The 25240-nt window shown below is 37.3% G+C and overlaps 1 protein-coding gene across 5 annotated transcripts in view; it reads right to left on the bottom strand.

The window, feature by feature from the left end:
* The window catches only part of PDE4D (phosphodiesterase 4D), a 1483850-nt gene that overhangs the window by 877762 nt on the left and 580848 nt on the right, over positions 1-25240 (bottom strand). The window contains exon 1 of one of the 5 annotated variants that reach the window (XM_032334874.1): positions 13649-14624. The exons of the other annotated variants lie outside the window; for them this stretch is intronic. Within the exon in view, the coding sequence (XP_032190765.1) occupies positions 13649-14103 (455 nt within the window). The 5' untranslated portion in view covers positions 14104-14624. Of the gene's footprint in view, positions 1-13648; positions 14625-25240 lie in introns of those variants that run through there. 5 annotated transcript variants of the gene reach the window in all.

Here is a 25240-nt window from a genome sequence, read left to right as displayed (position 1 = left end):
TTTATTTGAACTCACTGAAAATTGAATAGCACTCCACCAGAGAGTAAATGGTTTACTAACAGTAAACCATTAAACAGTTTAGTCTAGGGTCCATGTCAAGGCTGCATTAAAAGCAAATACAAAATTGTTTTCCCTAAGTAGATTATTTTTCTGAAGTATGGAAATAGTGTGATGATTATGTGTCTATGTGACTTCTTATTAATGATTTTCATTACACTCCTTTGTGACTTTGGTTTATAAAATATTTCAAGTCAACAGAAATAATGACTCATTTAACAGCTTCTATGCCTTGCTATTCCAAAAAATGAAATTAATATAGGATATAAAAGGACAACATTTATGAAATTAAAGTGACATTTTGTCAGAATAATGTTGTATGCTCTTACTTTCTCCTGTAATTGTTAAAGTTCTTAGATCATTTTCAAATAGCTGTCACATTCTTAGGCAAAAAACTCACTTATTTTTAACCCCAGGCTTTACTGTCACAAAGAACTACCAGATGCTGAGTAATTATAAACACTTTATATTTACTTGAACAGGAGTAACAGAAACATAATGAACTTCAAGAAGGATGCATCAATGTTAAATAAATTAAATAGCTATGAAAACAAGTCACAATGCATTAAAGTTACTAGTAATGCCTTCATTTTCATTTTTCCTCGCTAGTTCCTTAAATATAACTCTTCTATAATATCATCACCTTGACAATTCATGAAGCTAATTCTTTACTGACTTCCTGTTCTACAGACTTCTTCCCAGAAATGATACTTAAACCTATTAACACTTGGGGCACCTGGGTGGCTCAGTCCGTTAAGCGTCTACCTTCAGCTCAGGTCATGATTTCAGAGTCCTGGGGTCGACACCCACATTCACGTGTGTGGGCTCTCTCTCTCTCAAATAAAATAAATTAAAAAACCTACTAACACTCAAGTGTCTTTTACGTCAAATTAAAAAAATAGTAACTAACTAAACGAAGTATATGTTGAAGACTCTGCATTGGAACTGTTTTTGCTCTCTTTAAATATTGGGTTCCTAGTTTTATAAATTTGATAACCTATTAACAGTTAAAGTTCATTTATTTAGTGAATCTTCTTTTTCAAGATTTTATTTATTTGAGACACAGTGCATGCAGACAAGCGGGGGCGGAGGCAGAGGAAGAAGGAGAGGCAGAGAATCTTGAGCAGACTGATGTGGAGTGCAGAGCCCCTCACGGGGTTTGATCTCACAATCCTGAGATCATAACCTGAGTCAAAATCAACAGTCAGACACTACTGATTGAGCCATGCAGGTGCACCTACATAAAAAAAACCTTTAAGTGCAAACAATATGCAAGTACTGTAGATGTGAAAGAAACTGACAGGGTCCTTGCTTTCACTGGGGATACAGTTGATAAGAAGGGATTGGCATTAATCAAAACAATTAAACATGTAATTTTAAAATATGATAGGGGCGCCTGACTGGCTCAGTGGGTTAAAGCTTCTGCCTTCAGCTCAGGTCATGATCTCAGGGTCCTGGGATAGAGACCCACATCGGGCTCTTTGCTCAGCAGGGAGCCTGCTTCCCCATCTCTCTCTGCCTGCCTCTCTGCCTACTTGTGATCTCTCTCTCTCTCTCTGTCAAAATAAATAAATAAAATCTAAATAAATAAATAAATAAATAAATAAATAAATAAATAAAATAAATAGTGATAAATGCTACAGAAAAGAAATATAAGGTGTTATAACATGTTTGAAATAACTGAAAAGTCTAAACTGAAAAGGCGATGTCTGAGTTATGATCTGAAGTATGAATATTTTTTTAAAGATTTTGTTTATTTATTTGACAGAAAGAGAGACAGTGAGAGCGGGAAGACAAGCATGGGGAGTGGGAGAGGGAGAAGCAGGCTTCCCACTGAGGCTTCCCTGACTCGGTACTCGATCCCAATACCCTGGGATCATGACCTGAGCCGAAGGCAGCCGCTGAATGACTAAGTCACCCAGGCACCCTGAAATATGAATACATGCTATTAAAGCTAGTGAGTGGGGAGGAGAGGGCATCTCAGGCAGAGGAATCAGTATACACAGAACTCCCAGTGTGGGAAGTCATACAGGTAGACACAAAGAGCAGCCTAATCTATTAAAACCATCAGGAACTTTCTATTTTCCACAAACTGTGGATCTGTTGACTTATATTTCAGTTAATGTATATGGCAGATTCTGAGCTGTTAATGTAAGTATTACTTTCATAGACCCATATTCTACATAATAATCATTGTCATACTCTTTATTATTTCTCAAAAAATCTGATGAAAACAATATAGAGTATTTCTTAGTGTTTGGTGATCTTTCTTCAGTATGTGTAGTAGAAATCCCTACCATGAGCTCTATGATTTTAGTAGAGACCTCTGATTTTTGTCAAGGGAGTCCTCTTGGAACCTGGTCCTCAATAAAACTGAAAGACCCCAGGTGGTGAGGATGATTCTGAGTGGTGATAAAATAAAAATGTGTATAAAGGATTCCAAACTTCTACTTTATATTCTAATGATTTTAACTTGCTTCTAGATGAACAACATCAACAACAACAGGAAACCAGTTTCAGAGAGAAATGCTGTAAGTAAATTAGACTAAAACACCAACCTCAATTTGGGTACAAAATTTTTAATATTTATTGATCTATATTTAAGTACACCAATCCTTGTATTTACCATGACTACATTTTGTAACTGGCTTATCTTGGAGCATTCAATTACAAGTGGCTATTCTATGAAAATCTAGAGAATTAGGTGATTATGTCAGGAAATCAGAGAGCTGAGAACCAAGAATGAATTTTATTTCATTGTTCTCATTTTCTTGTCACAAATAAGGGGGACCCAGATGGAGATGAGGTGTCCCAGAATTCTGAGCCAATCTTAAGGGTTAGTCAAATTGGACTTAATGGAGGGTAGTGATTACAGGAATCAACCAGGTCAAAAAGCATATAGGAGCTAGAGTCTAGAGGAATTCTTGAAGCTGGAGATGCAGCCACTTTTAATCGAGCACACATAGCATTTGGCACTAAAGGGAAAGCACTGTTAAGAATACTAACTGGGGATCCCATGTTGATAGACTTTCAATAAACTGCACTCTGACAACAAGGCATCAATATGAGGTTTTATAAGAAACACTCACAGTTACAATCAACATTTATACTTATTTCATACCTTACACAGGGTAGACTAGTTATTAAAAACTCAGGCAACATATTACACAGTAACTTTTTATAAGAAAACATAGGGAAACATTTCTTTTAATTCTCAGAGCTAAAGAGCAATGCATCATCTGCACCAACTCATTTTTAAAAAACTTATTAATACTACAAATCTTGAACTGATAGTGTTTCCTTCCTTGGATTAGCTGATTGGAAGTTCACAGCCAATTCTGTGACTCATTTCTAGCAATTACTCAGAAATCAGTGGAATGTTTTTTGCTTCCATATTTCATACTATATTCATGTTTTTATGTTCTCTTCTCTTTGACATCCTCATTTTACCTTGTTGTTCTAAATTGTTTGTGACACAGTCCTTTGCTTTTGAGGGAGAAGAGAAAAATGGGATATAAATAAAATATGTTAACCTAAGTAAATGGAAAATAACAGTTTTTCTTGCAGAAGAGGAAAACAAATGATTTTTGCTTATTATAAAACTACATATGCTCATTTTATTTATTTTTAAAGATTTTATTTATTTGAGCAATAGAGATTGAGAGAACGAGTGGAACGAGAGGCAGAGGGAGAAGCAGACTCCCTAAAGAGAAGGGAGTCTAACTCACAACTGGATCCCAGGACCCTGGGGTCATGACCTGAGCTAAAGGCAGACACTTAAGTAACTAAGCCACCCAGGTGCCCCATATCCTCATTTCAAAGGAAATCAAATAAGAAAGAAGACCACAGAAGAAAATAGTAAAAACCTCTCTTAAATATCCTCTCTTCTTACACCTATAACTGTTTAGTGCTTTTTCCTCTTCTAAAGAGGATTATATATACACACACACTCATACCATAATAGGCACACACATACATGTCTCTCTATATAGCCACACACATATAGACATAATCTCATATATAAATATAAGTATGCATGAATACATGTAAGTAAATAGTATCATGTTCTATGATTCAGCCTCTAAATTTTTTTTTCCCCTTAACAACTTGCAGGGTTTGTAATCGCATTTCAGTACATGTACATCTCCCTCTTTCTTTATTTAGTAGTCCTTTGTTGTGGGTATGACCTAATTTACTTTACCAGTTCTCTACTGAGAGACATTTGGGTGGCTTTCAGATCTTTATTATCCTACACAATTTTGCAATATAGTACAGCTTTGCTCACTTGTTCAGTTATATTCTTAGGCTAAATTCCTAAACATGGATTTATTGGGTCAAAAGCACTCCCATTTAAAATTTTGGCATACATTATTTGATTATCCACCAAGGTCTTTCTAATTTACACTATCATGAAAAATGTATAGAAGAAATTGCCTACTTCACCACGCCTTTTCTAATTCTTTTGAATTATTCATCTTTTACTCTTTTTCTAAAATAATAGGTGAAAAATTAAATAACACTGATGTTTTAATTTTTATTTTTGCCTGTTCGCAAAGTAGAGAATCTTTGCAAATGTATATTGATATTAATCTTTCTTCCATTTTGAATTTCCTCTTTATGTCTTTTGCCTACTTTCATCTTAAATTTTTAATATTATTATTATTGATTTTAAATGCTTCTTATTATGGTGTGAGATAAGGATCTTTTTTATTTCAATAAACTTATAAATATCATATTTAAAATATCTTACTCTAGTCTCACTGAATTGGAATGCTGCACTTAGTAAATCCTAAATTTCCACATACACGTGGCTCTCATGTTTGACAGTTCACAGAACCTTTATTCAGTCCACTGAACAACTGATTTGTTCCCAAATTAACATCATGTCATTTGAACTAAAAGACTGTATGTTCTGATTTTTTTTTTAGGTTTTACTTATTTATTTATTTAGAGAGTTCATGAATGGGAGGAGGGGCAGAGAGAGAGACAGAATCTCAAGTAAACTCTGCACTGAGTCTGGAGCCCAACATGGGGCTCAATCTCATGACCCTGAGATCATGACCTGAAATGAAATCAGGAGTCGGATGCATAAGTGACAGGTGCCCCTGTTCTGATATAGGAAAAAAATATATATCTTTTTTCTTTTTCTTTCTTTCCAAGTGTTCTTTACTATTCTTACACATATTTTTTCTTTTTTTCTTTTTTAAAAGATTTATTTATTTGACAAACAGAGATCACAAGCAGGCAGAGAGGCAGGCAGAGAGAGGGGGAGAAGCAAGCTCCCCGCTGAGCAGAGAGCCCGACGCGGGGCTCGATCCCAGGACCCTGGGATCATGACCTGAGCAGAAGGCAGAGGCTTAACACACTGAGCCACCCAGGTGCCCCTCTTACACATATTTTTAATCAAACTTTAAGTCAATTAATTCCCAAAAATTCCACTGGGGATACATTATTTTTAAATAAGCCTGTGACCTTTTCTGTCTAAAGTGTTAGAGTTTTCTAAAATCCATTTCAAATTACTTTCAGCCACTCCAATGAGAATATCATTTGAAGGTATACAATATCTCATATTTGATCCCTTAGTGAATCAGCCAATAACTTAGTTCACTTTAGAACACACAAAGTGTCTTAAATTTTGTGGATCAAGGACTTGTTAAGAATCTGATGAATGTTCTCCCCAAAATGTGCACCTATCCCCAAATCTAATTGATCCTCTTACCCGAAGTTAAGAATTAGTTCTGTAAAATCATCTCTCTATATAAAAAGGGAAACTTTATTCCATCAAAATTTCATTCTGATGTTGTTTCCTTACAATCTGGATTGTAATGACTACTCTCTATCTTTATAATCATTATAATTTCTCTTTGTCTTCATAGTTTTAGTCAAACAATGGGCTTCCTCTTACCCAATACCATTCCATGTTTATCTAACAATTTGATGAAAAGATCACTATACTAGCAGTTTTAAGGTTCATGCCTGAGTTCTTTCTCTGAACATACATGTATTTATTTCTCTGAGAGTTCCCCTTGGTTACTTATAAAATAAGCAAAATATCACTAGTTCTGTTTACTTCACCAAGATTATTAAGGAAACCAAATACAAACTGAGTAAGCACTAACTGAAGAGGTAAGGTTTCATTATTATTATTTCCACATTTAAAGGTTCATCATTTATTGAAGACACATATAGACCACATACTGTACGAGAGCCTAATTGGTTAATGGTGGAGACAGATAAAAAATTGCTATTGGTAACTGCTAGAATAGATATATACAAAATGCAATATGAAAGCCCTGAAAAGAAAAACACTCCTGTGCTCGTAAGACCATACATCCAAGTGGGATGAAGTAAGTTTGAAAGGATATTTGTGAGTTTTCCAAATATACAAGGAGGGGATAGTGTAGGGTATAGGAAAAGCAGTCTAGAAGGAAGAAACAGGTTGAAAAAGAAAGAAGTGTTAAAAGGCACAAAGAGCTCAGCACATGGCAAAAATGTGAGGTGATGATTTTATGGAGTTTAAGGAAAAGGATGAATAGGAGACTTTCTCTGAGGAAGATAAACTGGGCTAGCATTTTGAAGAGTTAGACTATGAAATCCAAATTTTATTTTGCAGGTGTAAAGAAATAATCCAAGGATTTCAGACAAAGGGATGATGAGAGTAGGTGGTCTGGAGTATAAAAATGACTGGAGTCAGGAGACATTAAAGACTTAGGGCAGATGATAAGAACTTGATCTAGGGAAGTAGCAATGGAGAAACACAAGAGATATTTCGAGGTGGGAAGTAAGAAGATCTTGGTTGTCTCTAAGATTTGGGAGTTCAGAGGGGTGCCTGGGTGGCTCAGTGGGTTAAAGTCTCTGCCTCCGGCTCAGGTCATGATTTCAGGGTCCTGGGATTGAGCCCCGCATTGGGCCCTCTGCTCAGCGGAGAGCCTGCTTCCTTCCTCTCTCTCTCTCTGTCTGCCTCTTCCTGTCAAATAAATACATAAAATCTTTATTTAAAAAAAAAAAGATTTGGGAGTTCAGAGAAGGAAGAATCTAAGGACACTAGTCACTTGAGACCATTAGATGAATGATTGATAACACATACTGACATAAATGGTACTATAATTCTTACTCAGAAGACAAAACATACCTTATTTTTCATTTAATCTCCAAGATGGTGTCATGAAGATCATAGCGATGGTGGTATATGTTTGTATGGGGTCAAGTCAATTCAGCTGATGAGTTTTTAAAATAATGTGAATGCCCTCTTCCTTGGGAAAAATTAGATTTCCTATTTTTAAATGTAGAAAAATGTTCCTTGAGATAAAAATAACCACAACATCTTTTGAAATATAATACAGTGCTATTTGATATAATCCCTTAGCAACATTCCTTCTATGAGCCAGGACTAGCAGCACTGAAGTTACAGACTCACATATCGTATATTTTTAAACATGTAGATGGATAATAAGCTGTGAGAGGGACAAAATTTTACTCATGTTTGACTTCAAGGCTGTGAATAACTACCCAAAGTTGCTAAAAGGATTCAGTCTTTTTAGGTTATTATTCTATGTGATGTTTAAGAACCTTCCCCAAAGTACTCTTCCAAAACCATATTAAAGTTTGCAAATAAAAATTAATGACCAGTTCACCATTATGTGTGTATGTATTTGTGTGTAAGAAAGTATCCAATTTGGAAAGTGAAAAGAAATTGTTTTTTGCAATGGTCTCTCTTGCCAATATTTGGAGATTTCATTAATCTAACACTGTTTTTTAATATTAGGAAATGAGAAATTTTACCATAACTTTTTGCTGATTAAATAAACCAAACATTTTTGCTGATTAAAAATAAATTAATATCTTCACTTACTCAAATTTAAAGATGGAAACCTTGTATCAGTCATCCAACATTTAAAAAAAAATTATTGTTTCCTAAAATCCGAAGTCTTAGATTCACTGATATAGTCAGTTTAAAGTGTAGTCAGTTTTCAGCCAGATACTTTTGTGATGTAAAAGTTAAAGTTTGCATGATGAACTTAGATCACTTTTATAATGAAGAAAAAACACACTAAAACATGTTAACAAAATTACTAAAGACAACAGAAAAATTTATAATTCAGAATAGAAAAGCAAAAACCTGATTTTTTTTAGTATTTCAATATTGCAATATAATTATAATAATTAGTATTTCCTTTTATTTAATATATATTAATGTATTTAAAAAGCTATTATTAAATATTTTATATGATACATGGGATTTATATTGAATGCAATGATAGCTTTTATTTTTTTCTTCCGAAATAATTAAATCAAATGTCATCTTCTTGATATTTGTATCTGTCATGTAGAATGTTTTCTTTTTTTTTTTTTTAAAGATTTTATTTATTTATTTGACAGTCAGAGATCACAAGTAGGCAGAGAGGCAGGCAGAGAGAGAGGAAGGGAAGCAGGCCCCCTGCTGAGCAGAGAGCCGGATGTGGGACTCGATCCCAGGACCCCGAGATCACGACCCGAGCTGAAGGCAGCGGCTTAACCCACTGAGCCACCCAGGCGCCCTAGAATGTTTTCTTAATACCCAAGGAAACACCTATGTTATCTGAATTTCCAACTTTGTTTTTCCAATTTATCTAAAAATAAAACAAAACAACAGGTCACCCATTTCTCTCATCCCAACCGCATCTCTGACAACCACCACTTGTTTTTTGCATCTGTGAGCTTAGTTTTGTTATTAGTTTTGTTTCAGATTCCAAATATAAGAGAGATACTATTATATTTATCTTCCTCTGACTTATTTCATTTATCATAATGTCATCAAGTTCTATGCATGTCACAAGCAGCAAGATTTCATTCTTTTTTATGACTGAATAGTATTCCATCATATCTATATACATCACAATTTTCCTATCCATTCATCTATCAACGGACATTCAGGTTGTTTCCATATTTTAGCTATTATAAATAATGCTGCAATGAACACTGGGATCCATTTATCTTTTTGAATTACTGTTTTCATTTTGTTTGGACAATTACCCAGAAGTAGAATTGCTGATCATATGATAATTCTATTTTTAATGTATTGAGTAACCTCCATACTGTTTTCCATAGTGGCTGCACCAGTTAACAATCCCACTATTGTGCAAGGGTTCCCTTTTTTCCATATCCTCTCTAACACTTGTTATTTCTTCTCTTTTTTTTATAATAGCTAATCTGACAGGTATGAGGTAAGATCTCACTGTGTTTTTTGTTTGCATTTCCCCGATGATTAAAGATGTAGACCCTTAATTTGTATTGAGAATATATAGCTCTGGGTGCCTGGGTGGCTAAGTTGGTAAAGCATCTGCAGTCAGTGATCATCCAGGTCTTGATGCAGGGATCCTGGGATCGAACCCTGCATTGGGCCTCTCCCTCTCCTTCTACCCTTCCCCTGATTGTGCTCTCTAACAAATAAATAAAATCTTTTAAAAAAAGGAATATATAGTTCCTGCAGATTTAGAAATGCACATTACTGACAAGGAAAATATTTTGTTATGTAAAAAGAAGTCAAAGAAATAATTAGGGGCACCTGGGTGGCTCAGTGGATTAAAGCCTCTGCCTTCGGCTCAGGTCATGATCCCAGTGTCCTGGGATGGAGCCCCGCATCGGGCTCTCTGCTCTGCGGAGAGCCTGCTTCCTCCTCTCTCTGCCTGCCTCCCTGCCTGCTTGTGATCTCTCTCTCTGTCAAATAAATAAATAAAATCTTAAAAAAATAATAAATAATTAAATCCTTTATCAGTTCAATTGAACAATTACTACATTTTTAAATTAAATTTTATTTTTTTTAAAGATTTTATTTATTTATTTCACAGAGAAAGAGAGAGATCACAAGTAGGCAGGTGGGGGGTGGGATGGAAGCAGGCTCCCTGCTGAGCAGAGAGTCCGATGCGGGGCTCCATCTCAGGACTCTGAGATCATGACCTGAGCCCAAGGCAGAGGCCCAACCCACTAGACACCCAGGCACCCCGAACAATTGCTACATTTTGAAGAACTATTGGTTAAAGTGATTAATTTGACATTAATATCTCAACTGCTTTTCTTGGTAACATACTCATTCCTTATTATTTTATTATTTCAAATTACTTTTATGTTAAGATTAAAAAGTGAATCTACCTTCTTAGATATAACTTAACACAAAATTTATTTCAAATACTTACATCTTCACAGAATCAAAAGACTTGACCACAAAATGTGTGGGAATTGTCTCCTTCCTATTTTACAGATTTCTTCATTAAACCAAGCAAACCTCTTTCCCATTGCTTTACAAACTGTAGTTTTGAAAATTTCAGTCAAGACAATAATATCTGGAAATGCTAGGACACATGCTAAATATAGCCTTTTAAAGGACATATTTTTCTTGGTAGTCCATAGAGAATCATCCATCCATCCATGAGGATTTTTCAGAGACATTAACTTGACAGACAACCTAAGCCCTCCATTTGAATGACAGCACATGCACATAGGAACACATACACATACACAGTTTGCACATGTCTCACACTTCTGTTCCCTTTTAAAAGACCATTGAAGGGGTGCCTGGGTGGCTCAGTGGGTTAAAGCCTCTGCCTTTGGCTCAGGTCATGATCTCAGGGTCCTGGGACTGAGCCCCATATCAGGCTCTCTGTTCAGTGGGGAGCCTGCTTTCCCCCCTCTCTCTCTCTCTGCCTGCTTCTCTGCCGACTTGTGATCTCTGTCTGTAAATAAATAAATACAATCTTTAAAAATAAAATAAAATAAAATATCATTGAAAACAACATGAAGTGCTCTGATTAACTAACTCTCTGAACATTGTTTTATATTTATTATTGTTTTATATGCAATGTACAAACTCAACAAATACACTGATTTATTTGCCTCTACTGTGATAATTAACACCAGTATAACAGCCAGGATTTCAAAAATTAAAAATAAAGTTAAAATTTCTCATTGCTTCCAGAGCCTATGCCGTCTTTTTTTTTTTCTTTAAAGGACTTAAACCATATCTCATTGTTTGTTTATTTGGACTTTAGGTCCTATGGTATCAATCAATATAACATTCATGTTTGGTTTTATATATTTCTTGATGCTGTCAACATGCCCAGGTTCTGCGCACATTTATTTTGGGAGCACCTACTGTCTTCACTGAGGCAGGAGACCAGGGTTTCAGTCTTAGCTCTGGCACTCATAGTCACTGTGCTATTGAACAAGTTACTCATAACTTCTAGTGCTCGATGTTCTTATCTATAAAGTGAAGACAATATAATTTCATTTCAATATTGTTAATGGGTTCAAATAAGTTAATAAGTGTGATTTTTTGATAATTTTAAAGCATTCCTAACCATTCTCCTAAAAGAATGAAAGCAATATCCATGCCCTTTTTGCAAAGCACATTTATTTACAAAAAGCAATTCTATCAAGGGAAATCTTGACATGTAATGAATGAGTGTTTGGGAAATACATGTAAAGAATTTTAAGTCCAATAATTCTTAAATAGAATAAGAATGATTTATCAGATGAGCTACAGTGGAAGCTATGTGTAAGTATTATACATCTTTAGTTTTCTGTGAACCATTCAATTAACAAATTACAAATGGAACAATTAATTAGGGTAGCGAGCACAGCAAAAAATAAATGTAAATCAATGATGCAATATCTCTATTCCAATTAGCTTATTTTCCCTCTTCACCCACTCAGACATATTCTGTTTTATTAAAAAATGAATTTAGAGACTCTACACAGTCAACCAACCCACAGATTAATCTAGAACTCTTGTTCTTATTTAATATTTGTTAAAATCTCAGTCTCACAAATGTTTATAGCTCAAACATACAAAGTGCCATGCTTGCCTTTATTCCACCACAGGGGAACCACATACATAGTGCTCTACCCAAGTGGAGGACATTTACTTTTTCAAACAAAATTTAACACAGCATGCGGGCTTTAGCAGTCTGAGGTATAAAAATGAAACTTGCATATTCATTTATAAATGTTTGAAATCACATCAATTTTCAAAACTTAAATTGATCTGAATAGTGACTATTTAAACCACAATTCTCATTCTTTTGATCTAATAGGTATAAGAACATCACCACAAAAAAATGTCCAGTAATTAAGGGTGTGAGGAAGGCAAAGAGTACGAGAAGTATGTGGGCATATCAGGGTTGAGATATTCCACTTGGCTGGATTTCCTTTTGTACACAACACACAGAGCGACTTGCCCATAAAAAAGAGAGATAAAGAGAGAGGAGGAGGGAGGGAGGGGAAAAGAGAAAAGGGCAGAGAGCTAGACGGAGCCCAGAAAGGGGGCAGACAGAAAGACATACATTTGAACACTATTAATATTTCTGGATAAACCCAACCTACTATCAATTACAGTTAGACAAACAACTGTCAATCACAACTGAACAAACAGCCCCAAGTTTTCCTGTTTCTGGATGCCCACCTGATTTACAGTTTACCCATCATGCAGATACATGGCTTGGATATGTAGTCCATCAATGGCTGCCCACCTCTAAGATTAGATAATGAAATCTTATTTTTGTGCACTTTGTGGGGGGCAGGGCATTCCTTGCTTAGAGGGCCTGGGACAGGGAAGAAAAGAGCTGTTTTGAGGTTGCAGGGAAAGGGCCCAACTTCCACCTCCATGCCTGAGTTAAGAATTTGAGCTCAGTTCTCAGAGTAGCTGTAATTGGTTCTTTACACTACTCATTTCCTCAGAATAGGAGCAGTTGGCTTCTATTAAAACTCTGGGTGACATGCAGCTTCCTTGCCCTATCTTCCGGAGCACTTTACATTAAGGGGAAATCACTGTAATCAAATCTCTGCATCTTTGCTGCTGCTAAATAAAACGAGGTACTTTCTTCCTGGGATTTTGCAAAGACAACTGGATGGATACACATAGAGCGGGCACACATTACATACCAACACAGTGTAACTCCCACAGAGTCTTTGCTCCCTCCTTCCATCCCTCCCTTTTCCCTCTCCTGAGGATTGCTGAACATTTTGCTCCAAACTCTCCAAGTCACCCACGTGTTTGTTCTCCCCTTTAGCTGTTCAATTTACTTTCTGACAAAGAGAAACTGAGTTGTTCTCAGGCTTTGTGCTGCAATCCTGGAACCAAGCTGTCTCACCCATTCCCAGGCACCATCAGATCTGCCCCACCAACCAACCCCCCTCACTCTGGGGAGAGTGGAATGATTACTGGGAGTCTCCCTGGCTCAACAACCCCACCCCTTTCCTTCACTCTTCCTCCTACTGCAACAGAGCAAACTGAATTTGCCTGTTTAGTCCCACTTGCCAGGGTGGGATGGAAGTGGGTGGGAAGGGGATGGTGGGTGGTAGAGACAACTGCAAATCCCTCATTCTCTTTCACACACACACACCATTTAACCTGTACTTTCAGGGTCTCTTACACACAGGTGAATCCTAACACTCTCAAGCAAGAACAAACACGCCCCTGCTTTCCCTCCCCCAATTCCCAGAATAGAATTTAGTCCTGGGTCCTAGATTGCTAGTGATAAAGAGACCAATGAGGAGAATTTGAGAACTGGGGAGGTGACCCCTTGTCTGAATGGGGGAGGGGGCGCTCTCCACTCACCGCCTGAGTCCCTGGAAGGAGGAGGGCCAGGACATCCTGGATTTCTTTAGGCCGGGCCGGTGGCCGGTCTCCACGGCGTAGGAGGTGCGGTCCATGGCACGGCAGTACAGGTAGCGCTCGGTGTCCGAGTAGCCGCGATGTCGGACCCGGCCGGTGGCCCCGCTCGAGGCGTAGCGGCCGCGAGCAGCCCCGGGAGGCGGCGGGGGCGGTGGCAGAGGGGGTGGCGGTGGCGGCTGCAGCGGACACTGGGGCTGGGGCTGGGGTGAGGACGGCGGTGGCGGGGGCAGGTGGTGATGGGGGTGCAGAAGGCGGAACTGGGGCTGCCGGAGCGGGTACTGGTGGTGCTGCTCGTGCCTCCAGAGGTGCTTGGGGGCTTTGAGTGTGGCCCCTCCGGCGCCGTCGCTGCCCTCGTCGCTGCCCGCACGGGCCGGCACGCTGCTGCCCTCTGCCTCCATCCTGGCTCGCACCTCCGAGCCCTGCTGTCCAGGCGGTTTCACCGCGCTGGCCCGAGCGCCTCCCGGATGCTGCTGCCGCTGCCGCAGCCGCTTCTGAAGCCGAAACAGAGGCTGGGCTCAGCTTCCCACTTGAAGCCACCAGAGGCTCCGGGCGACCGAGAGGGGGCTCTGCCAGCGGGAGGGGTCACAGAATGTGACAAGGCTCCCTCCACAGTGATTGAGGCAGAGGTACACTCCTGGGCTCCCCAGTTCACCAAGACTAGGACGCGCGGTACGCTGCTTCACCAACAGCCGGTCCCTGTTTCCTCCCTTTCTTCTTCCCTTGCTTCCTTTGGGTGCCTGCAGCAAAAGCAGGGACTGTTAGCAGCTCTAGACGCAGAAAAAGCAGCAACAGTAGTGGTAGCAGCCTCCTCAGTCCAGAGAGCCTGAACCCTGAGACCAGAGCTGCTGAAAAGTTGGACAGCTCCTGACCGGTGAGCCAAGCTGCTCTTTCTCCAAAACCACTCTAGCCAGTCAGAAGTCAGACCTGTCCTCCTGATCCTTCCCCTCCCCGTGCCCCCGCCTCCCTCCCCCCACTGCCCTCCACTGCCCCAGAGCTTTCCTCTGCACCTCCACTTGCTTCAGTCTTCTTCGAGAAATGGAGTTCGGTTGTTCCTGTCGGATTCTCACAGCTTTTTGACGATGAACACCATGTTGGGGCTTCCAAAGATAAGGGATGTAACCTGGCAAAGTTGCTCAGAATGGTTTTTGTGCAGGTTGTTGAAAATTTGGATCTGGGTGAGGACCCAATATTAGGATTATTTCAGCCTCTTTCCCTGACAAAGGTTTAAATACTGTGTGGATCTTTCTCATAGCAGAGGGAATGCCCACTATTTCCTCTTGAAGATCTTCTTCCAGCTAGTATCTCATGTTGCTGCTGCATCTGTGATTAAGGTCCCCAGGAGTGGTCCTAGCTGGAAATCAAAGTGAATGGTTGTCAAGACTGAGATTTCTGGCTACAGTTAAGGTTGGGGAACCTTTTCCATTACAAACCTCTGTTTATCTTCAGGGATTTCTTCTGTCAGGGCCTGCCTGCAATTTTGTCTTTCTGCCACATCCAGCCGAAGAAGATAGCTCAATTACCAAAGCGTTCAGAAACATGTGTCACTATTATTCCACAGAAATCAGAGTCATATATGGCACTAAAATCCAAATTCCTTTATTTATCTTCCTTTATTTAGTATTTTCCTGCAATACTGGCTATTTTTGAGAAACTACAAAGTTTCAGAGTAATATATGTTCATATTATATAGAATAATCTATGTACATATGTACATAAATCTTCTTGTACCTTTATTATTATTATTATTAAAGGTTTTCTTTATTTATTTGACAGATAGAGAGAGAGAGAGATCACAAGTAGGCAGAGAAGCAGGCAGAGAGAGAGGGGAAAGCTGAGCAGAGAGTCCGATGCGGGCTCGATCCCAGGACCCTGAGATCATGACCTAAGCCGAAGGCAGAGGATTAACCCACTAAGCCACCCAGGTCCTCTCTTCTTGTACCTTTTTATATTTTAAATTATATTTAATTTTAAAATTACACTTTATGGGAACTAGCACTGTAACATCCATTATTTGAAATACAGTTTTATTGATGGCTTACAATAGTTTGTTGGCAGTCTAATTAATCTATTTATCAGACAGTCAATTTTGACACACTTGAATATATATATTTTATGCATATCATATAATGAATACTAAAGTACCAGAATCAAGAACCACTTCTCACACTCTGCAGAGTGCTGAAAATCCAAAGTCCTCTATATAGTGAGTGCTCAGTGTACAAGAAATTGATGAAATACCATCAGTAAAAATAAGTGCTCACTTTGCTCACTGTTCCTTCTCTAAGTGACAGCAATTAAATTTAATGCTTTGCAAAAATGACACTTGGCATTTCTACATGGGTATCTTTCTTTCTCCTCCTTCTCTCATTCTATTCCTTGTCCTCCTTCTCCTTCTTCTTCTTCTTCTAAGTGAGAAATGTCTCCTCCAGCATTTCAGTATTGGCATTTTGCCCATAGGGCCCATGTATAAAGCCTGAGAAAGGTTAGGTCTTGAGAGGAACAAGGCATTCCCCTAAGTATCACTTCCCTCTATGTAGCACTAAAAACATACTTGACTAAGGAATTCTTTCTCCCCTTTACAGACACATGTGTGACTAATGGCAGTGGCCAGAGTATTTTCTATGCCTAGGAAGGCACTGAGCTGGTATCTTTCCAAACAAGAAAGGAGAGAAAAGGAAGTGTTTACAGTATAAATCATTTTTCAAATTCATCGCAGTATTACTACCTGGAACTATTCCAAAGAAGTATACAAATTTCTTTTTCCCTCTGAAATTCTTGCCACCTTTCTCCTTGGTTGAGTCATGGCAGAATATCTATCTGAAACTTATAATCTTGCTTTTCAAACACTAACAGTATAAACAAGTAGTTTGTGATCTTCTTCTTTCCAAAATAAATAGAATTATCCAAACCTACCCTGCTTCTCACTGTCAGTTTTCTTCTTTCTTTTAATTAATGAACAATTTCTTTTTCTTATAGTCTTCATTTACTTTTTGTAAATGATTCTTTCATTTTACTATATAATTACAAGTCAGGTATATTTTTAAAGATAAAGGTAAGAAAGTCAAAGGTAAAAAGCTTTTGCACAATAAAAGAAATCATCAACAACATGATGAGGCAATCCACTGAATGAAAGAAGATATTTATAAATCATACATCTGATAAGGGAATTAATATCCAAAATATATAAAGAACTTACATAATTTAATGTCAAAATAACATACAACCCAATTTAAAAATGGGCAGAGAACCTGAATAGACATTTTTCCAAGGAAGACATACAGATGGCCTGTAGGCACATGAAAAAGTGTTCAACATTAATAATCATCAGCAAAATGCAAATCAAAACCACAATGAGATATCACCTCACACAAATTGGTTATTATCAAAAAGCCAAAAAATAGAAAATGCTGGTGAGGCTTTGGAGAAAATGAACCCTTCTATAATGTTGGTGGGAATGTATATTAGTGCAGCAATCATGGAAAACAGTATAGAGATTACTCAAAAAATTTTTCAGAATAGAACTGCCATGTGGTCTATCAATTCCACTTCTGAATAGTTCAGTGAAAATGAAAACACCAATCCCAATAAATACATGCACTCTTATGTTTATCACAGCATTAGTTACAAAAGTCAAGATATGGAAACAACACAATTTTCTATGGATAGATGTACATACACACAATGTATATGTGTATGTACACACACACACACACGCACACACGCACACATACACAGTAAACTATTACTCAGTCAAGAAAGAAGGAGATCCTGACATTTGCAAAAACACACGTGGACCTTGAGGGCATTATGCTAAATGAAATAAATCAGAGAAAGACAAATATCATATGATTTCTTATATGTGAATCAAAACGAAAAACCAGAAACACACTCACACATATAGGAAACAAATTGTTGGTTACAAGAGTGGGGAGGGATTGGGGGGATGGGTGAAATAGGTGGAGGGGATTAAGAGGTACAGATTACCAATTATAAAAAAATAATTCATGGGGATGTTATATACAGCATAGGGAATATAGTGAACTATACTGCAATAATTGTGTATGGTGATAGATGGTGTCTAGACTCAAGGTGGGAATCATTTTACAACATACAAGAATATCAAATCACTATGAAGTATACTTGAAACTAAAAGGATATTGTATGTGAATTTATACTTCAATAAAAAAATCAAAAGAAAATCACGTAAGTACCCGTGTCTCCAGTTTGAAAGTTTGCAACTTCTCCTATAATTCCAGGAGATTACTTACAGTAGTAGTTTATTGTGTGACCTTTGAGGTAAGACAGCTTAGGTTCAAATCCCCCACTTCTTAGTCATGTGATTACTTACCCACCATGTCTCTTATATGCAAAGTAGTATTATTATCCATCTCACAGGGTCTTGTGATTATTTAATAATACTTAGCACAATGCCTTATGCACAGTAAGTACCTTAAAAAGCTACCAATTTGGATCATTCCTGATAGAGCTGGAAGAATCCTAAATTTGATTTTACTCAGTGGTTTCTAAGCACAGTTGAACCTAAGGAGTATCACCTTGGAGACCATTAAAAACTTCTGATGTTAAACCCCAGACCAGTGATTTCAAACTGTGAGGTTATCAGAATCACCAAGAGAACAAGTTAAGAACACAAAAGCCCAAGCTCCTTAAAGCAGTTAGAGTTTGGGACTTTGTACTTTTACCAAGTTGGCCTGGTGATTCTGAATCCAACTAAAATTTAAAAACCATTGCCACACCTAAACAAATGAAATCAATATTTCTGGGGGAAGAACCCAGATGACTGCATTTTTAAAAACTCCTTAACTGACTTCAATATTTCAGTAACTACAGATCCAGAACTATTCCCTTACTATACAGTTGCAAAATTACTTTAGGTTCTCTTAGTTTACTTGCCCACATGACTCAAATACTTTTTGGCAAACCTAGTTCAAGAGTCCAGAGCTCATGAAAATATACACTTTCTCTATGACTCTTCTTGTCTCTATGTTACAAGAAAATCTTACAGAGTTAAAAATTGAGACTTCTAGTCTTCCACTTCAAAACTCTTTTCATTAATCTAAGGGTTGTGCACTCATACTTAAAATAACCAAAAATGGAAATAATCAATGGGGACATCAGTTTTCCATTCTTATACATCAAATAAATGATCTATTTTCCCCACTGATTGACCGTAAATGCTGTTTTATAGGTACAATCTGAGAAAGTATTCAAACACTAATGGGTTCATATGGGGCCTCCTTGAAAGCTTTCACCACTCATTATCAGCACATCTGTATAAAAAGTAAAAAAATCTAGTAAATGATCAGTGCATTTTTCCTGACAAACATAAATAAGTTAGTTGGTGCCATTACCATGGTACAGGGATTATACACCAGCACCACCACCCTTTTTTGCCAATGCATTTCAAATCTGCCCTAGCAATCTAATCAATCACTCAATGTTCTGCTGGACAATTAACAAAGAAGAACATTCCTGTTAATAATGATGGAGAGTTCTGGCAGAAAAGATGTCAATAAAAAAGCTAAGAGTAAGCAAGGATCATTTCAATTCAGAACACAGAATTAAATATAAGTTATGATAACTAAGCATCCTCTGTTATCTTCATGATGAGAGGAAGATTTAAATAAAACTTTCTTTTTGCATATATCCTAGATATATTGGAATGCACATGCTATGTTATTTGTTAGTATGTATCAATCTAATGACAGTCATCATAGAGTTGGAAATTTTCATCATCAGATACTGTTTTTCACAAAGCCAAACTGTTGCCTAGTTAGAAATATCCAAAGGATGCACCCAGAATCTTAGATTTCACCCAAGTGAAATGTTTTTCAGAAACAGAGTTTAGGCCTTTCTTGTGGATATATTAAGGACTTTTAGAATAGTAACCATTTATACATATATTAAATATTGTTAATATTACCACTTTAAGTACTAGTACTAAAGTCCCTATCCCATTGTTTCCATATTTTAGATCATTTTTAATAATTTTTTTCTCTAATATGAAACAAAGAGCAATATGTGATAAATGTTGAACTAAGAAACGCTACGTTTGAGCACATTTTTCTTTGATTAGTGCACTGATAGAAATTCAGCAGTAACTGCTTGGCTGGCCCTACAGGTTTCAGTACTACCAGAAACTAATCTTGTAACTTTCTAACAACACGACTCCACTTGTCAATTCAATGAAAATACTGGTTATGTGTCAGTTCCCATGCAGACTTCAGTATTTAATTGATGAGCATGAAAAAATACTTGTCCTCAAGGAGCTTTGTGTCTTTAAGGGAAGGAAACAAATAGATAAGTATAACTCAGGAAGAGAGACAGAGTGTGTGAGACATAGGTGTGAGACATAAATGGGGATATGTAATGTCTGGTACACAAGAGGAACATTCAATTTGTAAGGGTCAGTGGTCCTTCACAATGAGGAAGCTAATGCCAAGACCTCAAGAACAAGGTGAAATCAGTTAATTGTACCTTGTATGACCATGTATGTATGACTGTATATTTGTCTTGGGGAGCACCAAAGGTAAATGCATAATGGGAAGAAATTAGTACTGGCAAAATCTCAGAGATGAGGGGAATTCTGGGGCACTGGAAATTCAGGAAATGCCAAGTAATTTTATGAGTCCCTAAGAAGGACAAGTAGTTAAGTAGGCAAGTATCTCATAACAAATCACCTTTTAGAAAGGGCACCCTAAAGGCAATATATTTACGATGTGTAAATTATCAAAAGGCGCCCCCTGTATGAATCTGGTAAGTTGACGAATAGGAAGCAAACAGAGAAGAAATCAAGGATATGAGAGGAATATGGAGAATAACAGATAATAGGCTGTCCCTGAGAAGTAGATTGAACTCTAAGATGCAAATGGAAGGACTTTCCTTAAACCAGACCAAAGCCAACATTTCCATTGTGACAGCAGAGAAATAGAAAATGATGAATTCTGATGGAAGTTAATTGCATTTCTCAAATATTTAACTTTTGGCATTCTTCCAAATAATTTTCATACCCCATTTTATTTAATCCTTACAACAATGTACTTCTTCATATTTTAACAATTTTGAAAATCACAAGGAGTCTTTCTAAAGAGACTAACAGGACTGTGCGAGTCTCCTGCAGATGTTGAGTGTGACCCATGTGATCTTAACTCTACATAGAAAACATCTGTTGTTCATTGTCTCAACATTAATTTATTCATTCAACCAATGCTTATTGAACACGTAGTATGTGCCAAACATAGGATCTGGAGGAAAAGAACGGAATAGAACAGTACAGTTTTGGCTCTCTTATTCTAATTGGAAGAAAGAGAATAAAAACTCAAACAAATATGTAAAAATGCCAGATGAGGCTAAGTGCTATAAGGCAAAGAGAAGCAAATTGAGAAGTTAGCATATGATGTTTGGGAGTGAAGGAAGTAAGGGTGTCAGCCAGCATCCAAGACTATGAAAAATGCAAGTGCAAAGTTATTGCCATAGCAGCAGCTTGCCATATTGGGGAGTACCAAGCCAACCAGTGGCCTGGGGTAAAGTAAAGGGGAAGCTATTTGGAAATGAATTCAAATCAAGGAGGGCCATGTTGGAATAGTAAAGATTTCTGATTCATTATTTGTATTCAAAGAACATCACCTAGTTGAGTTTTAGACTTAATTACACGAGATTTAGACACCTAATATTCATTTAAAATTTCTTCAAAAGACTATACTATATTGCCTCACTGAAGAGATAACTAACTCCATATGTAGAAATAATAAAAAATATGCCTGGGAGACAAACATCTATTGTAAGTAAAGAAAACATTTCTTTCAGGAAGAAAGACTGCACTTCCATACTTTATTATAAAGCAAAATATATTCATAATACTTGAAGCTGTTTAATCACTGAAGTAACTACATTGTTTAATCACTGAAGTAACTACAAAATAATTTCTGATCATTCACTAAGAATACACTTAAAAAGACTAGATATTCCCTAATTCTGTGGAAGAACTTTCAAAGTGACTGATTCATGAGACCTGAAGGATGATTACTCAGGTGCTAAATGTCCATCTGTCAAAAGCTTCTAGCTGAGTTTTAAAAGAGCATCCTGAGCTTCTAATATTTGACAATTAAATTTTAAAAAGGAATCAACATGCCTTGAAATGTCATTCTCAATATCAAACATGCAAAAGAGATTATGAGAAGTAGCTTGTTACTATGAAATTAGGCCTAACCTGCCAAAGGCCAAAACAGTTAGGACTTTTTCAATTATTTTTTAAAAAAGATTTATTTTATTTGAGAGAGAGAGAGAACACATGAGGGAGAGCCTGAGTGTTGTGAGTATGGGTGGGGGAGAATATCCAAGTTGAGTGCTGAGCCTGATGCGGGGTTCTAACTTGGGACACTGAGCTCATGACCTGAGCAGAAAGCAAGAGTCAGACACTTAACCAAATGTGCCACCCAGGCACTCTAAGAATCTTTAAATTCTTAATGTGAAGAAGATTTAATCTTAGACTTTAAGGTGCTGAAAAGTGGGGCGCCTGAGTGGCTCAGTGGGTTAAGCCTCTGCCTTCGGCTCAGGTCATGATCTCAGGGTTTGGGGATTGAGCCCCACATCCCTCTGCTCAGCGGGGAGCATGCTTCCCCCACTCTCTATGCCTGCCTCTCTGCCTACTTGTGATCTCTCTCTGTCAAATAAATAAATAAGATCTTTAAAAAAAAGGATGCTGAAAAGCAACGAGGTAGGCAGGGATACAGCAAAATGTATTCATTTCCCTTTAGAAAATGTACATTTAAAGTAGTTTTCTTATCTTATAAAACTCCTATTAAATTGACTATTGTAATTAATGTGTTTCTTAAATAAAAGATATCCAGCATTAACTCCAGTTTACATCTAGGAAGTGGAGGCTGATAGTAGCAATTATTGGCCTAAGGTCAGATATTTGTTTGGTTTGAAAGTCGTACCTTGAGCCCTTGCCAACCTCATTCTGAAACCTGTGATCTTGCCTAGATGACAAAGGGATAAGATAAATACAGAAGTTTTTAAATTAAAATGTCTATGGATTGGGGTACTTGGGTGGCTCAGTCAGTTAAGTGTCTGCCTCCAGCTCAGTCACTAATCCCAGGACCCTGGGATTGAGCCCTGCATCGGGCTCCTTGCTTGGTGGGAGTCTGCTTCTCCCTCTCCTTTTACCCCTGTTAATGCTCTCTCTCTCTCTTTCAAATAAATAAACAAATAAAATCTTTTAAAATATCAATGGATAAATTGTTTAATAATATCAGTGGATGGGTGGTTTAATACAAAATTAGAGAACTAAAAAGATATAAGCTGAAATATCAGAAATAGCTTGTGTGAGGGACAAGATACAAATATCCATTATCAATACTTCTAATCAACTAAGAAAAATACACACATAAATATTGAAGATAAATGGATTAAAAAGGAAGAAACAAAACTGTCACTTGCTGATGATAACATTATCTACATACAAAACACAAAGGAATATGGAGACTTTTAGAATGTTAATGGAGTTTAGAGGGCTAACTGATTTATAAGAATCAGTGGCATAAAACCCACATCATCACCAACAGAACAGATACACCTGAGGTGGGTAGGAGTGAGCAATGTGGAGCTGAAAATTCCATCCTTGAAAGACAAATCTGCAAGAGATTCATAAACAATTTGTAATAATAAATGTGTTATTTTTCAGCAGTATCACAATTACTATCCGAAGTAAATAAGACCTCAAATTTGGAGGCTTCTTATATTGAGAGAAGACAAGTTACTTCATCTGTCCTCAAGGAATACACATTCCCTCCAAAAAAGGGAATTGGGATCACTACCAGGGACATTCTCACAAACTAATTTTAATTATAGCCCAGTTACTCACTTTCTTTGTGAATGTAAAATTTTTAATAAAATAGTACTTTTTTAAAAAAAGATTTTATTTGTTTATTTGACAGACAGAGATCACAAGTAGACAGAGAGGCAGGCAGAGAGAGAGAGAGGGAAGCAGGCTCCCTGCTGAGCAGAGAGCCCGATGCGGGACTCGATCCCAGGACCCTGGGATCATGACCTGAGCTGAAGGCAGTGGCTTAACCCACTGAGCCACCCAGGCACCCCAATGAAATAGTACTTTAAAAAAACATTGAGAAAACGTGTTACTTATTTTGATAGAACTTAAAAATTTCCATGTAACTTGATGAGCATAATAGAAATAAGAACCTTGGGAAAGGAAAAAATATATAGAATTCACAATTCAAGGCAGACTCGTTGACATACTAGTTTTTAATGTTTCTGCTTGCTTATTCCATCTTCTTACAGACTTCACACCATGATATAAGATTTTATTTATTTTAATCAATGTAGTTTTGACATTGTATTTGGAGGAAGGAGAAGAAAGATATTAACCATTATTCTCCTCAGCATGACACTACCACTTTAAAATAAATGGAAGATCCATGGTCTAATATTACTAAGGCTGAGTAACTTTCCCCCTGGCTCAGCGCATGGAAAATAGCATATTCTCTTCATGCATAAATAATGGAAATCTCATCATTGAATTGTTTAGAATGCTTTGTGGAGTGTGCCAAATGTAGACCTAGATTTATTTGCAATGGCCTCTGTGCAGATGCAAAGATGTGGACTAAGAGACCAGTTATAAACTACACACTGTGCTTATTAATCCAGTCCCTCTTTGATGTTGATCAAATAACCCACTATTGCTGAAGGTGTTCAGTCAAAATGGTCAAGCTAATAGTCCTACTGAATTTAAAGATTTTTCTGAAAGTTACGTCATTCATCATCCTTATTAAGGGAATGGGTACCACAGCCAGAAAAAGTCCTGATTTTCAGTTCCAGTTCCAAGATGTTCTAGATGTCTGACTACAGGCTACATTAACCACTCTAAATACCAGTTTCTCATCTATAAAATGGGGGTGATAATGGAATCAACTTTACAATGTTATTTTACAAAGGATTAAATGATATAACAAATGTAAAATTCTCAGCACAGTACCTGGCATATAAGTAATATATGTATATATACATGTATAAACATGTATTACATATAATTTAGGAAATGATGAAAATGGAGAACCAAACACCCCTACAGTATTACACTGGAGCTCTTGAAAATCCTGAGCAGCCTCCAAGCAGTAATAGGACCATACCTTTCAGCCAGCAATGAATAGTTCAGTTAGAAAAAGAGCTACAATACCTTAAATGTGAAACTAGGTCTGCCTTCTACTCTGATTTTTTTCCCCTACTTTTATTTCTATTCCATATGTATTTTCTGGCCTACGGAAAAGAAGTAAGAAAACCAACATTTATAGATGATGCTATAATGAGCATTTCACTTATACTACAGCAATTGATAGCCATGGCCTTTTAATCAGGTAGAAATTATCTTTCCTACTTTACATAACTGGCCCAAATAACTGCCAAAATTTACACAACTAGAGGGGTGCCTGGCTGGCTGAGTCAGTACAGCATGCTGCTCTTGATCTTGGTGGTCACAGTTCAAGCCCACAGGGGTGTAGA

The sequence above is a fragment of the Mustela erminea genome, chromosome 3 (assembly GCF_009829155.1).
Source record: "Mustela erminea isolate mMusErm1 chromosome 3, mMusErm1.Pri, whole genome shotgun sequence".
Taxonomy (NCBI): Eukaryota; Metazoa; Chordata; class Mammalia; order Carnivora; family Mustelidae; genus Mustela; species Mustela erminea.
Note: the sequence above shows the minus strand (reverse complement) of the source record. Positions and strands in the feature narration are given on the sequence as shown.